This window comes from Nyctereutes procyonoides, unplaced genomic scaffold (assembly GCF_905146905.1).
Source record: "Nyctereutes procyonoides isolate TBG_1078 unplaced genomic scaffold, NYPRO_anot_genome, whole genome shotgun sequence".
In the NCBI taxonomy this organism is placed as follows: Eukaryota; Metazoa; Chordata; class Mammalia; order Carnivora; family Canidae; genus Nyctereutes; species Nyctereutes procyonoides.
In genome coordinates, this window is record NW_026575126.1 from 55,561,541 (window position 1) to 55,584,039 (window position 22,499).

The 22,499-nt window shown below is 41.2% G+C and overlaps 1 protein-coding gene across 4 annotated transcripts in view; it reads right to left on the reverse strand.

The window, feature by feature from the left end:
- Positions 1-22,499, reverse strand: part of COG7 (component of oligomeric golgi complex 7) — an 82,925-nt gene that overhangs the window by 39,973 nt on the left and 20,453 nt on the right. For all 4 annotated transcript variants that reach the window (XR_008666493.1, XR_008666494.1, XM_055341129.1 and 1 more), the window contains exons 5-9: positions 22,275-22,357; positions 21,345-21,467; positions 10,393-10,591; positions 4,467-4,594; positions 3,049-3,203 (exon numbers count right to left, since the gene is read on the reverse strand). Coding sequence is in view for 2 of the 4 variants with exons in the window: in XM_055341129.1 (XP_055197104.1) it covers positions 3,049-3,203; positions 4,467-4,594; positions 10,393-10,591; positions 21,345-21,467; positions 22,275-22,357 (688 nt within the window). In the remaining 2 variants the exon portion in view is untranslated. The remainder of the gene's footprint in view (positions 1-3,048; positions 3,204-4,466; positions 4,595-10,392; positions 10,592-21,344; positions 21,468-22,274; positions 22,358-22,499) is intronic.

A 22,499-nucleotide genomic window follows, 5' to 3' on the forward strand; every position in this document is an offset into this window, starting at 1 on the left:
CCTGGAGACCCAGGATCGAATCCCACGTCGGGCTCCTGGTGCATGGAGCCTGCTTCTCCCTCTGCCTATGTCTCTGCCTCTCTCTCTCTCTCTCTCTCTCTCTCTCTCTCTCTCTCTGTGACTATCATGAATAAATAAAAATTAAAAAAAAAAAGTTTAAAAGATTTTATTCATTCAGGAGCCCCAGTAGCTTAGTTTAGTGCTGCCTTCAGCCTAGGGCATGATCCTGGAGTCCCGGGATCGAGTCCCACGTCAGGCTCCCTGCATGGAGCCTGCTTCTCCCTGTGTGTCTCTATCTCTGTGTCTCTCATGAATGAATATATAAAATCTTTTTTTTTTAAAGATTTTATTTATTTATTAGAGACAGAGAGAGAGGCAGAGACACAGGCAGAGGGAGAAGCAGGCTCCATGCAGGGAGCATGATGTGGGACTCAATCCCGGGACTCCAGGATCACGCCCCAGACCAAAGGCAGGTGCTAAACCGCTGAGCCACCCAGGGATCCTCTCCTTTCTTTCTTTAAACAGCTCTATTGTGATGTAATTCATATACCACACAATTCTCCCATATAAACAGTACAATTCAGGGGCACCTGGGTGGCTCAGTTGGCTAAACATCTGCCTTCGGCTCAGGTCATGATCCCAGAGTCCTGGGATCGAGCCCCACATCAGGCTCCCTGCTTAGTGGGGAGCTTCCTTCTTCCTCTGCCCTTACCCCGCTTATGATCTCTCGCTCTCTCAAACAAATAAAATCTTAAAAAAAAAATACAATTCAGGGGCTCAAGGGTGGTTCAGTGGGTTAAATTTCTGTCTTCAGGGCACGCCACGTGGCTCAGCGGTTTAGCACCGCCTTCAGCCCAGGGCGTGACCCTGGGGACCTGGGATTGAGTCCCACATCGGGCTCCCAGCATGGAGCCTGCTTCTCCCTCTGTCTTGTGTCTCTGCCTCTCTCTCTGTGTGTGTGTGTGTCTCATGAATGAATAAATTAAAAAATCTTAAAAAAAAAAAAAGACAGGGATCCCCGGGTGGCGCAGCGGTTTAGCGCCTGCCTTTGGCCCAGGGCATGATCCTGGAGACCCGGGATCGAGTCCCACATCAGGCTCCCAGTGCATGGAGCCTGCTTCTCCCTCTGCCTGTGTCTCTGCCTCTCTCTCTCTCTCTCTCTCTGTGACTATAATAAATAAAAAAATTAAAAAAAAAGACAAAAATTAAAAAATAAATTTCTGTCTTCGGCCTCAGGTCATGATCCCAGGGTTCTGGGGTCAGGCTCCATCTGAGTTGCACTCTGCTCAGCAAGGAGTCTGCTTCTCCCTCTTCCTCCGTCTGCTTATGCTTGGGCGCTCTCTCTGTCTCTCTCTCTCTCTCTCTCAAATAAATAAAATAAAATTTTAAAAAGTACAGTTCAATGGGTTTTAGTGTAGTCACAGAGCTGTGTGACCATCACCACAATCAACTTTAAAACATTTCCATCACCTAAAAAGGAAGCCCTGTACCTTTTGGTAGTTATCCCCCGTCTCCTCCAAATGCCCATCTCTCCTCAGCCCCAGACAACCATCAATTTAGTTTCTGTTCCTACCGATTTGCCTGTTTTGAACACTTCATGTAGATGGAATCATGTAACATGTGGTCTTTTATGACTGACTTCCTTCACTTAATTAGCAGGTTCATATTTTTCTCATTTTGTATTTTTTTACACAAGAAATGCATGAATGTATGCCCCTTTTTTAAAAGTCAGAAAATACAAAGCTAAATCCCATAAGAACACCATCCTAGTTCTTCCCCACCTCCCCAAAGATAACCGATGTTTAGAGTTTGTAGCCTAACCTTCCACGTAACAGGGCTCAGCAATTTTTTTTTCTGTTAAGGTCCAGATATTTTAGGCTTTGTGGATCCCAAGATCCGTCCTAACTACTGAATTCTACCTTCACAGACTATAGGGAAGGAAATGGGCATGGCTATGTTCCAATAGAACTTTATTTACAAAAAGAGGGCAGGTTAGATTTCGCTCATGAGCAGAGTTTGTCGACCTCAACTCTACAGGAATATATGATGCATGTTAAGGCATTAAAATAAAGATACAGGGCAATCCAGGTGGCTCAGCAGTTTAGCGCCTGCCTTCAGCCCAGGGCATGATCCTGGAGACCCAGTATGGAGCCCCACATCGGGTTCCCTGCATGAAGCCTGCTTCTTCCTCTGCCTGTGTCTCTGCCTCTCTCTCTCTCTCTCTCTCTCTATCTCTCTCTCTCTCTCTTTTTCTGTCTCTCATGAATAAATAAAAAAATAATAATAAAATAAAATAAAGATCCAGAACGGGGATTGGTACTTTTGGCTTTTTTTGAAATAAAGTTTTCCTGGAATGCAGCCACGCCCATTTATGTGTTGTCTACAAAGTCTATTGACCATAAGACCCACAAAACCTAAAATGCTTGGGATCCCTGGGTGGCGCAGCGGTTTGGCGCCTGCCTTTGGCCCAGGGCGCGATCCTGGAGACCCGGGATCGAATCCCACATCGGGCTCCCGGTGCATGGAGCCTGCTTCTCCCTCTGCCTGTGTCTCTGCCTCTCTCTCTCTCTCTGTGACTATCATAAATAAATAAAAAAAATTTAAAAAAAAAACCTAAAATGCTTACCCTCTGGCCCTCTGCAGAAAAAGTTTCCTGAACCCTGCTATGGAAAATACACTCTATTTTTTGCATGTTCTTTTTATATACTGTACTAGACTCTATATAGTAATCTACAACTTGCTTTTCTTCAATCCACACTATGTTTCTGACATCTATCAATGTTAATATGTGCAGATCTAATTAATGCTGTATCTGCCAAAAGGGTCCCCTTCAACGAATATACTCTCTTATCTGGTGCTGCCAAATTCATGGACATTCAGGCTGCTTCAAAGACTCCACTGTTACTAACAGTGCTGCAATGAACATCCTTAAGACTGCCCCCTCAGGCTCAGGTATGCATGCTTCTCCAGGGCTCACAGTAGGAACACAGAACACAAGCATTTTGAACCAGGGTGGTCAGCAACTTCTGCCCCACGCCCCAGCCTTACTTGGCAAAGAGGGATTTCAATGCTGCCAGCAAGCCACAGGTCCCCAGGCCATTGGTGAATCTGATGCATCTGTCAACGGCTGCAGAAGCCAGACCAAACAGCTTGTTCACAGAGTGGCTCAGCTCCTGCACGCAGTCAATGACTTCCCCGTGCTCCTGCTCAGCAAATACAGACAAACGAAAGCCACCTCAGACTCGAGAACAAAGGAATAGACAACATGAAGATGGGGGAGACCTCCAAACCTCTTCGCCCATGGTCAGGTGGCAGAAATACAGTCCCAAGCTGCAAGAGCCCTTCGAGAGTCCAACCCAAGGGAGGACATCTACGTGGCCGGTGAGATCACACACACTGGCTCCTGGCAGAAAAGCTTTACACTTTTCATCTCTTTCTGTGATTAAGATAGGACTTCTCCTCTGGGCCTAAAGCTAGAATTCAAATTCTCCTTATCAAATGCTCCCAAAGAATGTGGGGAAAGGAAAATGCTTCTTCCAGGGGCAAGAACGTAACTGAAGTGGAATGGACTTTCTAGGCATGTCCCTAGAAAACAGAAAAATGGCAGGAGGCAGCAGAACTTAACTAGTGTGAGATCTGCTCTTAAATCACTTCATGCTAGATAACCTTATGTTGGTAATAGGAATGCCTTCCCTTCTCCTTGGAGGCCTGTGCAAGTAAACTTGCCCGGGGACCACTGTCCATGAACGCTCAGGGGCCGTGTCCATTTGCATATGTTCCTTAGACAAAAGACTACCATAATAAGAATTCATTAAATCAGGGAGATGATCAACTTATACCCAAAAGATTTTTTTTAAGATTTATTTATTCATGAGAGAGAGAGAGAGAGAGGCAGAAACACAGGCAGAGGGAGAAGCAGGCTCCATGGCAAGAGCCCGACGCGGTACTCGATCCCGGGACTCCAGGATCACTCCCTGGGCCAAAGGCAGGCACTAAACCGCTGAGCCACCCAGGGATCACCTATACCCAAAAGATTTAAGTCTCTCGGGGCACCTGAGTTGCTCAGTGGTTAAGCGCCTTTGGCTCAGGTTGTGATCCTGGGTCCTGGAATTGAGTCCCGCATCGGGCTCCCTGCATGGAGCCTGCTTCTCCCTCTGCCTATGTCTCTGTCTCTATGTTTCTCATGAATGAATAAATAAAAAAATAAAAAAAAAAAAGATTTAAGTCTCTCATTCTGCTGGACTTTTGAGATTTTAAATAGAAAACTGGCAGCGCATCTGAGGTCTCATTTTACACTTGGACTACAAGAGTCCACAAGGTACTTAGAGCCTGTTTTTTGCATACCTGTTCCCACTCTTTGCATGTCTGATGCTATTCTCCACCTTCTCGGGTGCATCCCACCCCCGACCCCATGGCTGGCAAACCAGATGACCCCTCACTGGCCACCGGCAGTGCTGTGACATTACCAAAGGCACCGCGCTGATTTGGATAAGGACGTTCTTCTCTTCCAGGTCACCATACTTCAGCTGGTAGGGTTTGTATGGACCATACACAGCCTCCACCAGTTCTGTGACTTTCACCAGGTTGTACTCATCTTGAGGGAATTAAAAATTAAAATCAATAATGAACAAAGAGTCTGAAATTGCTGGCAAACAACAGGTGAAAGGTAATGTACTGGAACTTTGCTGGTTTCATCTCAGGGGTGACTATATTTTGTTAATCTGCTTTTGTTTTCATAGAAGCTGCAGCAATCACTTCAGTAAATATTTTGATGAATTTGGGTTCTGTGTATAATTTGTCTAGACTACTAGTAAAGACACCAACTCGCTTCTTCCCATAACCCACTATTGTTAGGAATCCCTTCAAATGATAACTCTAGCCAAGGCCAAGTTCCAGAAGTGTTACAAAGAAAGGGCTCTGTAGGAAAAACACTTTTCCAGGACTTTATGGACAGGATACCCCATATATAAGGCATTCCAAAGATTCCTATATTCAACTACATTAAAAAAAAAAGCATGATTGTATCAAGTATTGAAATGGGCATATTCCAGGACATAGCAATTCAGTTTTTAACTTGAACGCTTACCCAAGTGACATCAGCAACCATTGATAATCCTTGCCTGAATAAACTTTTACACTGCTCATTATTAAATGGTGGTTTTCTACTTATCTCATTCCTTCTACATCTATCTGCAGGCTTTCTTTTATAAAGAAGAGATCTTCCTTTCTTGCTCTCCTTAATATAATATTCCTGTGAATTCCTGGATTCCTTTTGTATTCATTGTGTTATGATCCAATATTGTCATTATTCACTTGGATGCTCAAATTATTTCAAATTTGGTCAGTGGTTACCCCTTCAGGCTTCCTCCTGTAATCTTTCTGACATATTCCTAATTGGTCTTTGAGTGGGTCAGCTGGAATCCAAAATCTTTTCTCTAGCCTGCAAGGACCCACACGCACTGACCTCAGAAGGTGGAAGAGGGAGGCAGCAAAGAGTGAAGGCGTTTCCATCCAAGCTCCCCTGTTTCTAACTTGTGTGGCCATGTATGATGATAGAACTTTCTTTTTTTTTTTTTTTTTTTTTAAATTTTTTTTTATTTTATGATAGTCACAGACAGAGAGAGGCAGAGACACAGGCAGAGGGAGAAGCAGGCACCATGCACCGGGAGCCCGATATGGGATTCGATCCCGGGTCTCCAGGATCGCGCCCTGGGCCAAAGGCAGGCGCCAAACCGCTGCGCCACCCAGGGATCCCATGATAGAACTTTCAATGCCTATTTCCTCAGCTATAAATTGAGGTTAGTAATGGCGTCATTCTTACAAGGCATTGGTGGAGACTACATAAAATCTGTGTTTAGCATGTGGTAACACTCAATAAAAGCCTTCTCTTTTTATTGACTACTGCCCCAGCCTTTCCTCCCTCACAATGGCCCTGGCCTCCAGCCTTCTCTTGGTTCCTCAGAAGCATAAGGCTCCCTTCCGGTCACAAGATGGTGCTTCTGTCTGGAAGGACCCTGTTCTCCCTTATCCTCCTGCATCTGGTCACCTCCCATTTTTTCTTTCAGGACTCATCTAGCTCAAGTCACCAGGCTCAGTCAGCTTTGTTTGTTCATATATTCCTCTAGAACCACTCTGCTTTTCTTCGAAGTACTCACCTCATTTGTAATTATACACCCATTACTATGATCATCTGGTTATCTCCCACCAGAACAGATGTTGTATGACAGCAGTCTGGTTTTGCTCAGCATAGCAATCTCAGCATGTGACATTCCAGGACTACTCCATTTGCAGTTGAAGGAATAAATTAAATGTTGTGACCTACCCATGAAGCAGTCATGAAAAAATAATTGGACGTGTACATATATAAAACACATACACACACACACTCAGTTAGGAATCAGAGTTCTCACTGTACAAGAAGGGATGTAACTGGGGTAGCCCTGGTGGCGCAGCAGTTTAGCACCGCCTGCAGCCTGGGGTGTGATCCTGGAGACCCGGGATCAAGTCCCACGTCCTGTATGGAGCCTGCTTCTCCCTCTGCTTGTGTCTCTGCCTCTCTCTGTCTCTATGAATAAATAAAATCTTTAAATAAAAATTTTTTTAAAAAAGGGGGGATGTAACTGGTAAGTCAGAAAGTAAAAATTTATGGTAGTGGATCTGATTTGGAACAATCAGCAGAAACTGGAAATAAGTGTTTCCTAGCTCTATCCAGCAAAAGAGCCTAGAAACCTAGCAACAATGGGTACTCTTGGTGTCCAGACCTTGTTCTAAATACTATTTTCCATTAGAAGAAACCAGGCTCCTTGGGAAAATGCAGGTCTGAGGCAGGGAAGGTATGTGTTCCTGGAACAGTTTGTGCCCAACAGCAAGAAAGCACTCAAAGACTGGTGGGGACACAACAAAAAAATCAAAGAGGCAGCCTGAAGGGGCAACCACTGACCAAATTTGAAATAATTCGAGCATCAAAATGAATAATGGCAATAATAAATTTTAACACAATGAATAAAAGAGAATCCATGGATTTACAGTGATATTACAGTGAGCAAAGGGGACGACTGGCTGGCTCAGTCAGAGGACTCTTGATCTCTTGATCTCAACGTTTTGAATTTGAGCAGCACATGGGGTGTAGAAATTACTTATATATAAAAAACTTAAAAAGTGGGGACAGAAAGGGAACTATCTTCTTTATAATATAAAAGGCCTGCAAATAGATGTAGAGAGAATTAGGAAATCACTTTATAATCAGCAGTGTAAAAGTTTATTCAGGTAAGGATTACTGATGGATGCTGAAGTCACTGGGTAAATGTTTTCTGAGGATTAGTTATTCCTATGGGCTCAAAGCATCACCCCATGGATTATTTATTAATTACAAAGAGGAAGAGGTACCTTTGTAATGGAGAGATCTAGTGGATACACCTACCAAGTGATTAATCCAACCATCACCAATGATTGGACATTATGTGTCCCTGATGTGATGCCAAATATGTAGCATTCTTGCCGAAATATTTAATCTAAATTTAATCTTGAGGGAACAATCACAGACAGTTCCAGAATATGGGACATTCTATTAGAAAATTACCCTGTATTCTTCAAAGAGGTCAGTGTCACGAAAGACAAAAAAGAGATGACTGTTTCAGAATAAGAAATTAAAGAGATAAGACAACCAGATACAATGTGCACCAACTAACTGATCTTAATGGAGGCAGAGGTGGGGAAGTAGCTATAAAGACTTCTGTGGAACAAAAAAAAAAAAAAAAAGACTTCTGTGGAACAAATGGAAAAATTTGTGTATTAGGCGACATTATTGAGGCAATATTAAATTGGGGGGGTTGATAAAAATAACAATATACTCTATTAAAAACACATTTAAAGGAGGGGCGCCTGTTTGGCTCAGTCAGTTAGGCGTCTGCCTTCAGCTCAGGTCATGATTCCAGGACGGAGCCCTGAATCATCATCAGGCTCATTGGGGAATCTGCTTCTCCCTCTGCCCCTTCCCCTGCTCGTGCTCACTCTTGCACGTGCACACACTCTAATCAATAAATAAAATCTTTTTTAAAAATATTTAAGGATACAGAGATACTCTCATTCATACAGAATCTGCACACATATAAAACACAAAATACTATTTCTAGATGGCAGATGGAGAATGTTCTTCCTTCTTTGTGTTTTTTTTAGTTTTTCTATAATGGATACCCATTGTTTATTAATTATAAAACCAACTTAAAAAAAAAACAACTTAAATTATCTTAAAAATTTAGTTTTCCTATTGCATAATCTTTTATATATTTCTAATTATTACATGCATTAGTTACTAAAATAGAAAAAATGTTAAAGGCAAAATATAAAGTTAGAAAATATACCTGCCAACATACTTGATAAACAATGGGAATAAAATCCTTATTACATAAGTTTATTTCTGGAAGATATACCAAATTTTTAACTGTGGTTATTTTTGGCAAGCTGGGATTATAGGAGACTTTCAATTTGTGTTATAGATTTCGATTATCATGAATTTTTATAATATGTACTTTGTTGCCTTCTGTTATGTATTTAATGATATATATATGTATCATTTTAAATAAAATGCTCTTATAAATTGACCAGAAAAAGATTAAACCCTCTAAAAGAAAAACAGGCAAAAGAATAAGCAATTTGGAAGAGAAAAAAAAATTTAAATGTAAATTAAAACTTGATAGTCATCAATGAAATGAAAAATCAAAATGAAATATCATTAATTGTCTAAGAACCGGGCAATTATAGGGAAAAAACAGGAGCATCTAGAGCATCTAGGCATGAGGGATGGGTGCCCTCACTCACTCCTGACAGACAGGAAAATAGGGAGAAACTTTCTAAAGAGCAAAATATGATAAACATCTTTAAAATGTTCATTTTTTAACAACTGTAATTTTTAAACTTATCCTAAGGAATAAGCAAAATTTGGGGGCTCAAAATTAATGTTAGATTGTTCATAATACTTCTATTTATAGTGGTGGATAAAAAAATTAAAGTAAGCCATAGTTATCAAGTGATTAAAAACCATGTCTTGGGAAAACATTTAATGACATTTTTAAATGCTAATTATATTGAGCAAAAAAAGATAATTTAAGATTATATATACCAGTTTTAAAGATATGTATGTGTATATATTTATATATATATTTGTGGAAAATGTGTATTTATATTGGAATTACTGGGAGAAAATATAACAAGGCTGCCAGTGTTTCTGAGTGCAAAGGTGGTGAATCATTTTTATTTTCTTGTACCTATTTTTATTTTTGTGTGTTTTTGAAGTATCTTTTTACATTTAAAAAATACTTTTGGAAAACCTCAACAGGAATCATTAAAAATCTAAGTTTCTGTGGTTGGCTAACAAAGCACTTCTATGTCTGATTCTTTGGAAGGTGGCTCTCTCTTCTTCAAGAATATCTATCAACAGTGGGAGGAAGGCAGCCTGTCCTTTGCCCTACCTTCATTCTACTCTGCTCTAGTAGGTAGCTTGTCCTACACTCTAGCCACTTGGACATGGCATCTTGGTCCTCTGGAAGCTATCCACATCCCCCTTGCCTCTCCCACAACTGAGACCTGCCGAGCGAGTGAGCCAAAACACCTATGAATCATCTGTAACTCGAACAATAAACACTCCCTGGAATGTACAAAGTAATTATACACAAATGTAATTAAAGAGAATAACTATTAAATAAACCAAGTTAGTGACACATAGCAGCCAAATGGCAGAACAAAGCTTCCTGAAGTGATTTCCTGATTTGACAGCAGCATGTGTCACGAGATCTGTGCTACTTAAAAGTCTATGATGGTTTTAACTTAACCAGGGATACAGGTAACATACCACTGCTGTGTTCCTAAATGGGAATTAGGAGTGCTGTGCTCCCAGATGCAGCTGGGGAAGGTCCATTTCCCCCATAACCACCCTTAGTCCCAACACAACCCTTCCCTGCCCTTAAAAACTTGCTGATGTCCCAACAAAAAGTTCCTCTAACCTCTTTGTTCTCTTCAACTTACTTTTTAGGTTGAGTGGTCTGAGGTTTTATGATGCCTCAAAGGGAAGAGGACTCTACCCTCCCAATGTAACCTGCTGCCAATTCAAGGCCACTGGTGCCCAGCTACCTCTTTCAAATTCTAAGCCCCTGCCAAAGTGCCCGTCACTTCCCCAGAGCATGCAGAGCCCCTAGTAGCACTGGGACTGGTTAACACAATAGGTAACAACCATTTCCATAATGGCAACGCTTTCATGGAAAAGGCTTCTATATTTGCTAAGAAGGAAGACAAAGATCCCTTCCAATTCTATAAAATCAGTCATCTGAAAAGACAGTAAACCCAGGCCCCAGAAGCTTCAAAAAGAGCAAGTAAAGACAAGCCAGAAGGAATGTTTACGTGGGTGGGGGAGCTGTGCCATCTCCAACCCCTTGGCAAAGTGGGCGGTGGCGTCATAGAACTCTAGCAGCTTGAGGAGCTCTAGCTCAGGCCCTGCCCTCTCCACGCCGGAGCTGAGGCAGTCAGGTAGAGTGGGCAGCAAGGCCCCCAGAGTCTGAATCAGCAGCACAGTCACCACCTCGTGGGGGTTCTTGAAAACCTGCAGTAGGAGAGAGTAACGCATTAGCACACAGGACCAAGCAGGAGCATACCGTTTAAAGAAGCAGTCTCCTGGATGCTCTCAGAGGAATGTCTCCAACAGCTGGAAACTGGCCTGGTCAAGAGCTTGAAGCACCAAGCATTCTTTAGCCCCAACTCAAACAAGCTCAGAAAGCCCAGTAACTGGCAGAACTTGCAACTTGTCCAGGACGATTAGCTACTTTATGTCTATTACTGATCCCAACCCCCTCTTTTCAAATCTATCACCGGTAGTATTTAGATGGCTACTGAGGACAGTGAGGATAACAGTGCAGGAACTGGGAGTGTGTGGCAGATGGGGAACAAAATAAAGAGCAAGTCGCTGAGTCAGGGTCGGAGGACATTCAGCTAGATGTACAGACCAGTCCACCACCACCTCTACCCCGTGAGACTGATCTTCAGTAAAGATGGATTTGTCTTTTATTCTAAGGACCATCAGGAAGAGTGTATCCAGGGCCTTTTAGATTATAGATTTACAGGACACCTGGCTGGCTCAGCGGCTGAGCATCTGCCTTTGGCTCATGGCGTGATCCTGAGGTCCCGGGATCAAGTCCTGCACTGGGCTCCCTGTATGGTGCCTGCTTCTCCCTCCGCCTGTGTTTCTGCCTCTGCCTCTCTCTCAATATCTCTGTGTGTGTGTGTGTGTCTCATGAATAAATAAATAAAATATTTTTTTAAAAAAAGATTATAGATTTACTTATTTACCAAGAGTCCTGGGGTACCTGTGGCTCAGCTGGTGTCTGCCTTCTGCTCAGGTCATGATCCCAGGGTCCTGGCATCAAGCCCCACATCAGGCTCTCTGCTTGGTGGGGAGCCTGCTTCTCCCTTTCCTGCCCCCCTTGCTTGTGTTCTCTCTCTCTCTCTCTAATAAATAAAAAAAATCTTTTTAAAAAGTCTTTTTTTTTCCTGTTTTATATACTATTGATTTCTTGGACAAACCTGGAAAAATGTACGCAGTACATTTAGAGAGTAGTTCTCACAGTCTCCCCTGTGTTGGTCAAATGTTTAACTTTTTAAGTTTTTTTATTTTAAAGATTTTATTTATTTATTTGAGAGAGTGAGAGAGAGCAGAGCAAAAGGAGGAGCAGAGGGAAAGAGAGAAGCAGACTCTCCGCTGAGCAGAGAGCCTGATGTGTGACCTGGGCCAAAGACAGATGCTTAACTGACTGAGCCACCCAGGTGCCTCTCAAATGCTTTTTTATTATAACTTAAACATGTACAAACATGAAAACAAGATGTAAGGCCAATCTTAGGTAACTCTACGGCCAAAAGAGGTGCAAGTTTAAAAACTATAAAATCAATAAACTCAAAATTTTATGAGGAAATACCCTGAGAGGAATGAAAATGAAAACACAACTTCCCCAAAGTTATGGGATACAGCAAAAGCAACACTAAGAGGGAATTTTGTAGCTTTAAACACATACATTAAAGAAGAAATATCTCAAATCAGTAACCTAACTGTACACATTAAGAAAAAGAAAAAAAAGAAAGGTAACCCAAAGCTAGCAGAAGGAAGAAAATAAAATGATCAGAGGAGAAGTAAATGAAATAAATAACAGAAAGTGAATTTTAAAAATCAACAAAACTAGTTGGTTCTTTGAAAAGATCAACAAAATTAACAAGCCTGTTATCTAGACTGACAAAAAAGAAAGAAAGAAAGAAAGAAAGAAAGAAAGAAAGAAAGAAAGAAAGAAAAGAAAAGAAAAGAAAAGAAAAGAAAAGAAAAGAAAAGAAAAGAAAAGAAAGAAGACTTGAGTTACTAAAATCAGAAATGAGGGATGCCTGGATGGCTCAGAGGTTTAGCACCTGCCTTGGGCCCAGGGCGTAATCCTGAGTCCCAGGATCGAGTCCCGCATCGGGCTCCCTGCAGGGAGCCTGCTTCTCCCTCTGCCTATGTCTCTGCCTCTCTCTCTGTGTGTGTGTCTCTGATGAATAAATAAATAAAATCTTTAAAAATAAAATAAAATCAGAAATGAAGATGGGTACATTTACTACCAATTTTACAGAAATAAAAGGGATTATAAGACACTATGATGAAGGATATGCCAATAAATTAGATAACTTAGATGAAATAGACAAATTCCTAGAAACACAATTTACCAAAAGTAACTGAAGAAGAAAGAGAAAATTTAAATAGTCTTTATAACTAAGTAGGAAGGAGGCAGAATCAGTAATCAAAAACTTCCTAGCAAAAAAAACCCAGAACAACTGAGAACCAGATGGCTTCACTGATGAATTCTACCAAACATTAAAAGAATTAACATCCCCCGCCAAAAAAAGAATTAACGCCAATCCTTCTCAAACTCTTCTAAAAACACTGGAGAGCATTCTATATTCTGAACTGTGTCTCCTCAAAAATTCATGTTAAAAGTCCAAACCCCCCCCCCGAAAAAAAAAGTCCAAACCCCCAGTATCCAGAATGTGACTATGTTTGGACCTAGGAGTTTTAAAGAGGCAATTAAGGTAAAATGGGTCATCTGGGTGGACCCTTATCTAATCTGACTGGTGTCTTTATAACAAGAGGAGTCAGGACACAGACACCCATAAAAAGAAGACACAGGGAGAAGATTGCCACCAGCAAGTCAAGAGAGATCTCAGAAGAAACCAACCCTGCCAATACCTTGACCTTGGACTTCTAGTCCCCAGAACCATAAGAAAATGAATTCTACTGTTAAAACCATTCGGTCTGTAATATTTAGTTATGGCAGTCCTAGCAAACTAATACAAAACACTTTCTAAGGTAATTTTTTTTTAAGATTTTATTTATTTATTCATAGACACAGAGAGAGAGAGGCACAGACACAGGCAGAGGGAGATGCAGGCTCCATGCAGGGAGCCGGATGTGGGACTCGATCCCGAGTCTCCAAGATCACAACCCAGGCTGCAGGCGGCGCCAAACCGCTGTGCCACCGGGGCTGCCCTACAAAACACTTTCTAACTCATTCTATGAAGCCAGCATTAATTTGATACCAAAGCCAATCAGATTCTAAAAGAAAATTACAGACTATTCTCCTTATAAATACACAATCAACAATACCCAAAAATAATAGTAGACTGAATTCTGCAAGCATATTAAAAGGATTATACACCAAGACCAAGTGGGATGGATCTCTAAAATGAAGAATGGTTCAATACATAAAAATTAATCAATGTAATATGCTACATTAAGAAAATCAAGGGAAGAAAACGCATGACCATCTCGGTTTATGCAGAAAAAAAGTATTTGACAAAATTCAACATCCTTTACTGTTAAAAAAAAAAAAAGTTAAATGAATCAAACAAAAAAACACTCAATAGGAATAGAGGGATGCCTGGGTGGCTCAGTGGTTGAGTGTCTACCTTTGGCTCTCGTGATCCTGAGGTCCAAGGATCAAGTCCTGTATCAGGCTCCCTGCAGAAAGCCTGCTTCTCCCTCTGCCTATGTCTCTGCCTCTCTCTGTGTGTCTCTTATGAATAAATAAATAAAATCTAAAAACAAAAACAAAAAGCTAGGAATAGGGATCCCTGGGTGGCGCAGCGGTTTAGCGCCTGCCTTTGGCCCAGGGCGCGATCCTGGAGACCCGGGATCGAATCCCACATCGGGCTCCCGGTGCATGGAGCCTGCTTCTCCCTCTGCCTGTGTCTCTGCCCCTCTCTCTCTCTCTCTGTGACTATCATAAATAAATAAAAAAAATTAAAAAAATTAAAAAAAAAAAAGCTAGGAATAGAAAAGAACTTCCTCAACATGATAAAGGCCACATAAGAAAAACAGCTATCATACTCAGTAATGAAATACTGAAAGTTTTTCCCCTTCCTAAGACCAGGAACAAGACAAATATGCCATTTTATTCAACATAGTTTTGGAAGTTCTAGCCAGAACAACTGGACAAGAAAAAGAAATAAAAGGCATCTAAACTGTAAAGGAAAAAAGAAAAACTTATCTCTCTCCATAAACTGCATGATCTTGTAATGTAGAAAACCCAAAAGAATTCACATACACGCACAAATTAACATTAATAAATTCAGCAAAATTATAGGATATAAAATCAACAAGCAAAAATCAATTGCATTTCTATACACTACCAATGAACAACTCAAAAAGGAAATTAAGAAAATAATACCATTAATAACAGCTGAAAGACCTATATGCTGAAAATAATGAAAAACTGCTGAAAAAAATTAAAGATACAAATAAATGTCAAGACCATCCTGTGTTCATAGACTGGAAGACTTAATACTGTTAAGATGGTAATACTACCCAAAGCCATCTACAGATTCAAGGCAATCCCTATTGAAATCCCAAAAATGTTTTCTGGAGAAATAGGAAAGCCCATTATAAAAATTCACATGGAGTTTCAAGGAATTTCAAATAGCCAAAACAATCTTGAAAAAGAACAATGTTGGCTATCTTGCACTTCCAGATTTCAAAACTTACTACAAAGGTACACTAATCAAAACAGTGTGGCAGCAGCTCTAAGGACAGACATATAGCCAGCCCAATGCGATAGAAAGCCTGGAAACTGTCACATACACTGTCAAATGATTTTTAAAAGAGTGCCAAGACTATTCAATGGGCAAAGGGCAGACTTTTCAACAAGTGGTGCTCTGAAAACTGGATATCTACATGCAAAAGAAAAACACTGGAGCCTTACTTTGCACCACTACAAAAAATTAAGTAAAAAAAAAAAAATTAAGTCAAAATTAATCAGACCCAAACATTAAAAGTATAAAACTCTTAGAAAAAAAGTTTAGTTGGGCACCTGGGTGGCTTGGTCAGCTAAGCATCAACTCTTGGTTTGGCTCAGATCATTATTTCTGAGTTGTGAGATCGAGTCCCAGGTGGGGAATCTACTTGAGATTCTCTCCCTCTCCCTCTGCCTCTGCCCCTCCCCAACCCATACATATTCTCATTCTCTCTCTCCCTCAAGTAAATACAACCTTAAAATACATAAATAAGTAAATAAAAGGAAAGGAAAATAAATGTTGGCAAAGATGTAGAGAAGCTGGAACCTTCACAAATTTGTTGGTGGGAAGGTAAAATGGTGCACCTGTTGTGGAAAACAGTCTGGCAGTCCCTGAAAAGGTTAAACAATATGATATGATATGATATGATATGATATGATATGATCATATCCAGCATGATATGATCCAGCAATTCCATTCCTAGATATATACCTCAAAACCAATGAAAAGAGGGATCCAAATAGGTTTTTGTACACCCATGTTCACTGCAGCATTATTCACAATAGCCAAAATGTGGGAGTGATCCAAGTGCTTATTAACAGATGAGGGAATAAACAGAATGTGGTAGATACATATAATGGAAAATCATTCAGCCGTAAGAAAGGAATGGAAAATTGCGATATCTGCTACAACAGATAATCCTTGAAAACTAAGTGGAATAAGCCAGACACAAAGAATAGATATTGTATGATTCCACTTTTTTTAAGATTTTATTTATTTATTTGAGAGAGAGAGAAAAAGAGAGAATAAGTGGTGGGGAGAGGCAGAGGAAGAAAGAGAGAGAGAGAGAGAGATAAGCAGCTTTCCCGCTAAGCAGTGAGCCCTATGTAGGGCTTCATCCAGGGATCCTGGGATCACGACCTGAGCCAAAGGCAGATGCTTAACCACCTGAGCCATCCAGGTGCCCCTGTATAATTCCACTTCTAAGAGGGATCTAGAATAGGAAAATGTAGAGACAGCAGCACAAAAGATACCAGGGCATGGGGGAGAAGGGAATGGAGAGTTATTGCTTAATGGGCACACAGTTTCTGCTTGGGATGATTAAAAAAGTTCTAGAAACAGATAATGGTGATAGTTAATCAAATTGTCCAATGTACTTAATGCTGCCTGACCATAAACTTAAAAATGGTAAAAATGGTAAATCTTACATTATATATATTTCACCGCAATTAAAAAAAAATCATTTCAATTTTAAAACTAGTAAGATTCAAAATAATAGGACAGATGAAGATGATACCCTGAAACTAACTTTTGTCATCATTAATTCGATGTGATGGCACAGGTTCTTTTGAGCTCAGCATGCCTCTACTGCTTTGGGTGTATGATAAGGATTCTTACACTGCTTCTACCTCTAGGCAAACTTCCAGCTATTAAGGAAACATCCAATTGGCTATGGCATTAAAGAGAGCACACTTGGTACCATTGCATTCATCACGTAAGTACTGAGTTTGTCCCTAACAGAATAGGGACAGCAATACAACTTATCAAACTTAGTCTTTTTTTTTTTTTTTCAAACTTAGTCTTGAAGTAATACCTTTATCTGCTATGGCTCAAGTTCAAAGTTCCCCAATAGTCTCTGTAATGTCCTTGATTTTTTTTTTTTTTTTTTTGGTCATCCTGTAGAATCCAATCAAGGATTGTGCAGTCACATTTAGTTGCCATTCTTTTTTTTTTTTTTTGTCTCCTATAATCTAAAATCAATTCCTCAAGTTTTTTCTTTCATGACATTGACATTTTTAAAGAACCCTGGACAACTGTTTCACAAAATGGTCTTGAATTTGAATTTGTTCTGCATGTTTCCTTTTTTTTTTTTTTTTTTTTAAAGACTTATTTATTTATTTGAGAAAGAGAGAGCATGAGCAGGAGGAGCGGCGGAGGGAGATGAGAAGCAGGCTTCACACCGAGTAGGGAGCCTGATGAATAGCTCAATACCAGAACCCGGAGATCATGACCCAAGGTGAAGGCAGACACTCAACTGACTGACCCACCCAGGTGCTCCTCTCTGCATGTTTCCTCATGACAGCATTAGGGTAAACTTTCCGGGCAGGGAAACTACATAGGTGAAGCTCTGACACCAAAATCATTCTTTTTTTTTTTTTTTAAGATTTTTTTTTTAAATAATTTTTTTTTTAATTTTTATTTATTTATGATAGTCACACACAGAGAGAGAGAGAGAGAGGCAGAGACACAGGCAGAGGGAGAAGCAGGCTCCATGCACCGGGAGCCCGATGTGGGATTCGATCCCAGGTCTCCAGGATCGCGCCCTGGGCCAAAGGCAGGCGCCAAACCGCTGCGCCACCCAGGGATCCCTTTTAAGATTTTATTTATTTATTCATGAGAAACACAGAGAGGAGAGGGAGAGAGACAGAGGGAGAAGTAGGCTCCATGCAGGGAGCCTGACGTGGGACTTGATCCCGGGTCTCCAGGATCATGCCTTGGGCTGAAGTGAGCCACACGGGCTGCCCCTAAAATCATTCTTTTTTTTTTTTTTTCCCCAAAATCATTCTTAAAACAGCAATGTCATCATTCACTCTATTGCTCCAGACTCTATCTTCCCGAGAAAGCCACACTTCTGTCTTGAACTCACAGTTCCTCCACTGCATGGTTCCACTAACCACACACATAGCTGTACCAATACGATCCTCCCGTCTCTGGCCAGTGAAGTCCCTTCACTATCAGCAAACATGCTAATGTCAGAGAATCATCACCTTCAGATACCACCCAGCCCAACATTGTCATCTGACCAAAGAAACCTTTTGCTGCAAGAAAGGAAGGGACCCCAGAAAGAAAGGGAAATGAGCCTTGTCTAGAAAAAGGAATTCTGACTCCTTGCCACATCTTGTGAGGAAGGATGGCACAGTGAAAATCTCCTTTCCACTTCTCTCCTACTCCAGTGACCCAGGGCAGGGGAAGAATTAAACTAAGTAACTCATTCTAAGGAGCTTTAACTGGTTGATCAGCTGAAACTATAAAGTCAGATCCTAAACCTTTAGTGGCATTTTTTTTTTTTACACATTTCAGTTAAAACACATTGGGAAGAGAAAAAAAAATAACACATTGGGTCTCTTATCCTCAAAGGTATTCCCTGTCCTTTGAAGTGATCTGGCAAAGGAATTCCTCCCACCATCAGCCAAAGAACCACCTACTGCCAAGTTCACAGACTATAAAACCAAACGTCTCAACTAGAGCTACAGAATCAACATAAACAGCCCACCTGAAAACAATCTGACCTGACCTTACACAAAGACCAACTCAAGATGGACCACAGACCTTACTATAAAAACTAAACAAGCTTCCAGGAGAAGGGCATCTTTGCAATCTGGGGAGGGTTTCTTAAAAAACAATAACTATAAAAGAAAAAAATTGATAAATTAGGCCTCATCAAAGTCAATACCTCTGTTTAAGCCACAGACTGGAAGGAAGCATCTATAAAACATACTTGTCAAAGGACTTTTATCTGAACTATATAAAGAACTCCTACAACTCCATAATGAAGATGCAAACAACCCAGTTTTCTGTAATGGGCCAAAGATCTGAACAGACTCTTCACAAAGGAAGATATAAGCACACTGAGAAGGTGTTCAACATCCTTAGTCATCAGGAAAGTTCAATTTAAAACCACAATGAGATACTACAACACACCCACTAGAACAGCTAACTTAGAAAGACTGACATCATCTAACGTTGGCAAAGATATAGGGCAATCAGGACTCTTGCACCCTTGTGGGAATATAAAACATACAACACTTTGGGAAAATGTCTGGCAGTTTCTTATAAATCTAAACATATACCCGCCCAATGACCCAGCAATTCCACTCCTTGGTAATTACCCAAGAGATATGAACATGTGTGTCCACAAAAAGACTTAGAGAACAATGTTCATTAGCCTCTTTATTCATAATAGCCTCAAACTGGAAATATCCCAAGTGTCCCTCAATATAAGAATGAATAAACAAACTGTAGTCTATTCATGCCATGTAACAGTATTTAGTAATAAAAAGGAACAAAGTACTGAGTCACACAACAATGTGAATAAATCTCACAAACATATGCCCCTGAATCAAAGAAGCCTTACTGGAAAGAACACATACTATATAATTCTATGTAAAATTCAAAAACAAAAAAAATTTCAAAAACAGGCTAAACTAATTTATAGTGCTAAAAAATCAGAATAGTGGATGCCCCCAGGGGTACTGACTAGGAAGGAGCATGAGAGAACTTCTTATAATGATGGTAATGTTCTCTGTATCTTAACAGAGATCATGTTAAACAGAATTTGTCAAAACTAATCAAGTGGCATATTTAAGATCATTTCATTTCACAATTTTACCTCAAAGAAAAAAGGAAACAAATATTGAACTCTAGTTACTAATATGCATGTTCAGAGGTAAATCATATTTGTAACTTCCTTTGAAATGAATAAAAGAATAAGACCAAAAGGGCAGCCCAGGTGGCTCAGCAGTTTAGCGCCGCCTTCAGCCCAGGGCCTGATCCTGGAGACTGGGGATCAAGTCCCACATCAGGCTCCCTGCATGGAGCCTGCTTCTCCCTCCACCTGTGTCTCTGCCTCTAGCTCTCTCTCATTCTGTCTCTCATGAATAAATAAATAAAATCTTAAAAAAAAAAAGACCAATGAATGGATAGATGCATGGAAAGACAGATTTATGATAAAGCAAGCATAGCAAAATATTCATTGCAAAGTGCACAAAGTGAGTGCCTGGGTGGTCACCATTCAATTCTTTCAACTCTTTTATATGTTGAAAATTTTTCATATTAAAATGGTGGGGGGTAAATCAGAAGGGGACACATTTACTGTGGTGTCTTTGGTTTTCTTTTGTACTATACTAAGCTTCAGGAGATGAGAGCCACTTATTATGCTTATTACCCTCTGAAAAGGAAATGGGCCATGGACCAAAAGTAACAATTGGCACAAACTCACATCTTACAAAATTTAGGACGAGGCCCGAACAGAAGTCTGAGAGGTCTAAATCCTTTTTCTTAGATAGTTAAGGGCCTTTAAACATGTGGATGTAAACTGGTTTTATCCTCATGACACAAGACAGAAGAAGGGACACAGAAATGAATGTGCAGCGACAGGGTGACTGAAGAGCGACAATTGACATAAATGTTGCGAAACGTCTAGAGGTTGTGTTTTGCATTGTTGTGACCTAAATCTGAGTTCCACTGGCTCCAGGAGAAGCAACAAGAATGGAGCAGAGCACTTTAACCACAGGGAGCAACACAACCCTGGATGAGGGATTCTCTCCAGCTATGGTCAAGTTCCTATACAGCAGGGGAGAAATGAACCCTGCCAGAGGAATTCACAGCTCATTTTGAAAGCAAACACAAAATACCAAGCCACACCATCCACAGGACAGTAAGTCACAGCCTTTTCTCTCCTCAAAGAAAGAAAGAGGATCTGGGGCATCTTGTGGCATCAAGACCCAGGAGCAAGGGTTCAGGCCTTGGATGGCAGAAAGTGCCATGCCAAGAGGCTTGGGGAAAATAAGTGATGGGAAGCTTCCACTGGAAATGAAGTTCCTCTGTCGTATCAGTCCCCTAAGTCAGAGGGCACCTTTAAAACTGCACTCTTCCTCGAACTCTGGGCATGCTGTGTGAACAAGGGAAACTAACTTTAGGCCAGGTACATTATACCCGAAGTTCAGATAAAAACAATCTTGTTCAGTCAAACACCACCTGACCAAGGGCCTCCTGCGTTTAGATTAGAAGATAATGGCCTTCAGGAATTCCATGGGCTCCCTGGCCGAACAACATGCAACACTGTCACATTAGATTCTGTTTAAGATACAGATAAGAATGATAAGAGGAGTTTTAAGGAGACCTAAAGATTTTACTGCCTTGGGTTTCGAGGCTTATCTTTAACTCCTTTGGTGAGGGCAGCAAACAAGGAGGTGTTTCAAGCAGTGCTGGAAGCAGTGGGGACACCACTCCCAGGGCAGCCACCCATTCCCTAGGACCCAGCGAGCTGTTACCTGCGTTGCCCACTGGATCTGCGTATGCCAAGCCCCGAGCAAGGCATCATAGAATCCAGTGAGCTGCCGGTCCAGGGGGAGATCACTCTGACACAGTTCTTGCCAGGCTGCTAAAAGCTGCACCTGCAAAGACAGAACAGAGGGGACCTTGCTGAGTAAACAGGACATGCCACCCACTATAGCTGCTCTGCTGCCCCAGCAAAGCAAGCGATTTCCCACTGCCTACCACCCTGAGCAATCAGGTGCCCACTGATGACCATTCGCTGCAAACAAAGGTGGGGTGGGGGGCAGAAGGAAGACTTCACAGTCACCTGCCCTGATCATGGATTAGAGTTTAAATCCATTGCTCTCCAAGGGCTCCTTTCTCCTTTTACCTTGCCCCAAAAGCCCACCAAGTCCCTTCCACTGGGCCTGCTACAGTCTTCCCAATAGACTTTAAGAGGGGTGTGTGTGTGTGTGTGTGTGTGTACGCACATGTGCACTTTAGCTTCATGGCCCAACACCACAGCTTAAAACACACAAGAGTGCTGGACTTGAAGGCATTAAGTTAGCCTGGAAAGCTGTTGGGGTTTTTATGCCATGTCAACTATTCTAGAAGACAGAAAATTCTTTAGGCTTGCTGAGGACATGAGGCCTAAGATACGACTCTGCCTTGAAAGACAAAAATGAGGGAAATTAAAATAACTGTTCCATCTGTAAGTGAAATGCAGCTATCAACACAAAAAAGGCTGAAAACTGAGAGCTTGTTTTTTTCCAACTGGTGAGCAAATGAATCCACAGGCTGGACCAAGAACACCCCCTATTGGCTAATTGGAAGAAAAAGGCTAGAGAGCAAGGAGGCAGGTGTTTCTCCCTTGGAGCAATGACAGCTGGAGTTCTGCAGCCCAGCAGGGAAGCATTCCACAACCATAAGCACCACAGGCTCCTCACCTTGTGACATTTGTAGTAGTAGGCGAGCAACTGGGGCATCCTGTCAATTTCAGTAAACACCTTCACGAACACTCTGGACTGCTCTAAGGGAGGACAACAGAAAACATGAACACCTTGTTACCAGGCTTCCTGTTGCAGAAAAGAGAAAGAATTCACCGGCTAAACGTGGATATATGTAAGCTTGAGTTCCAAACTTCCTACCTACACAATGAATTAACTCATGCA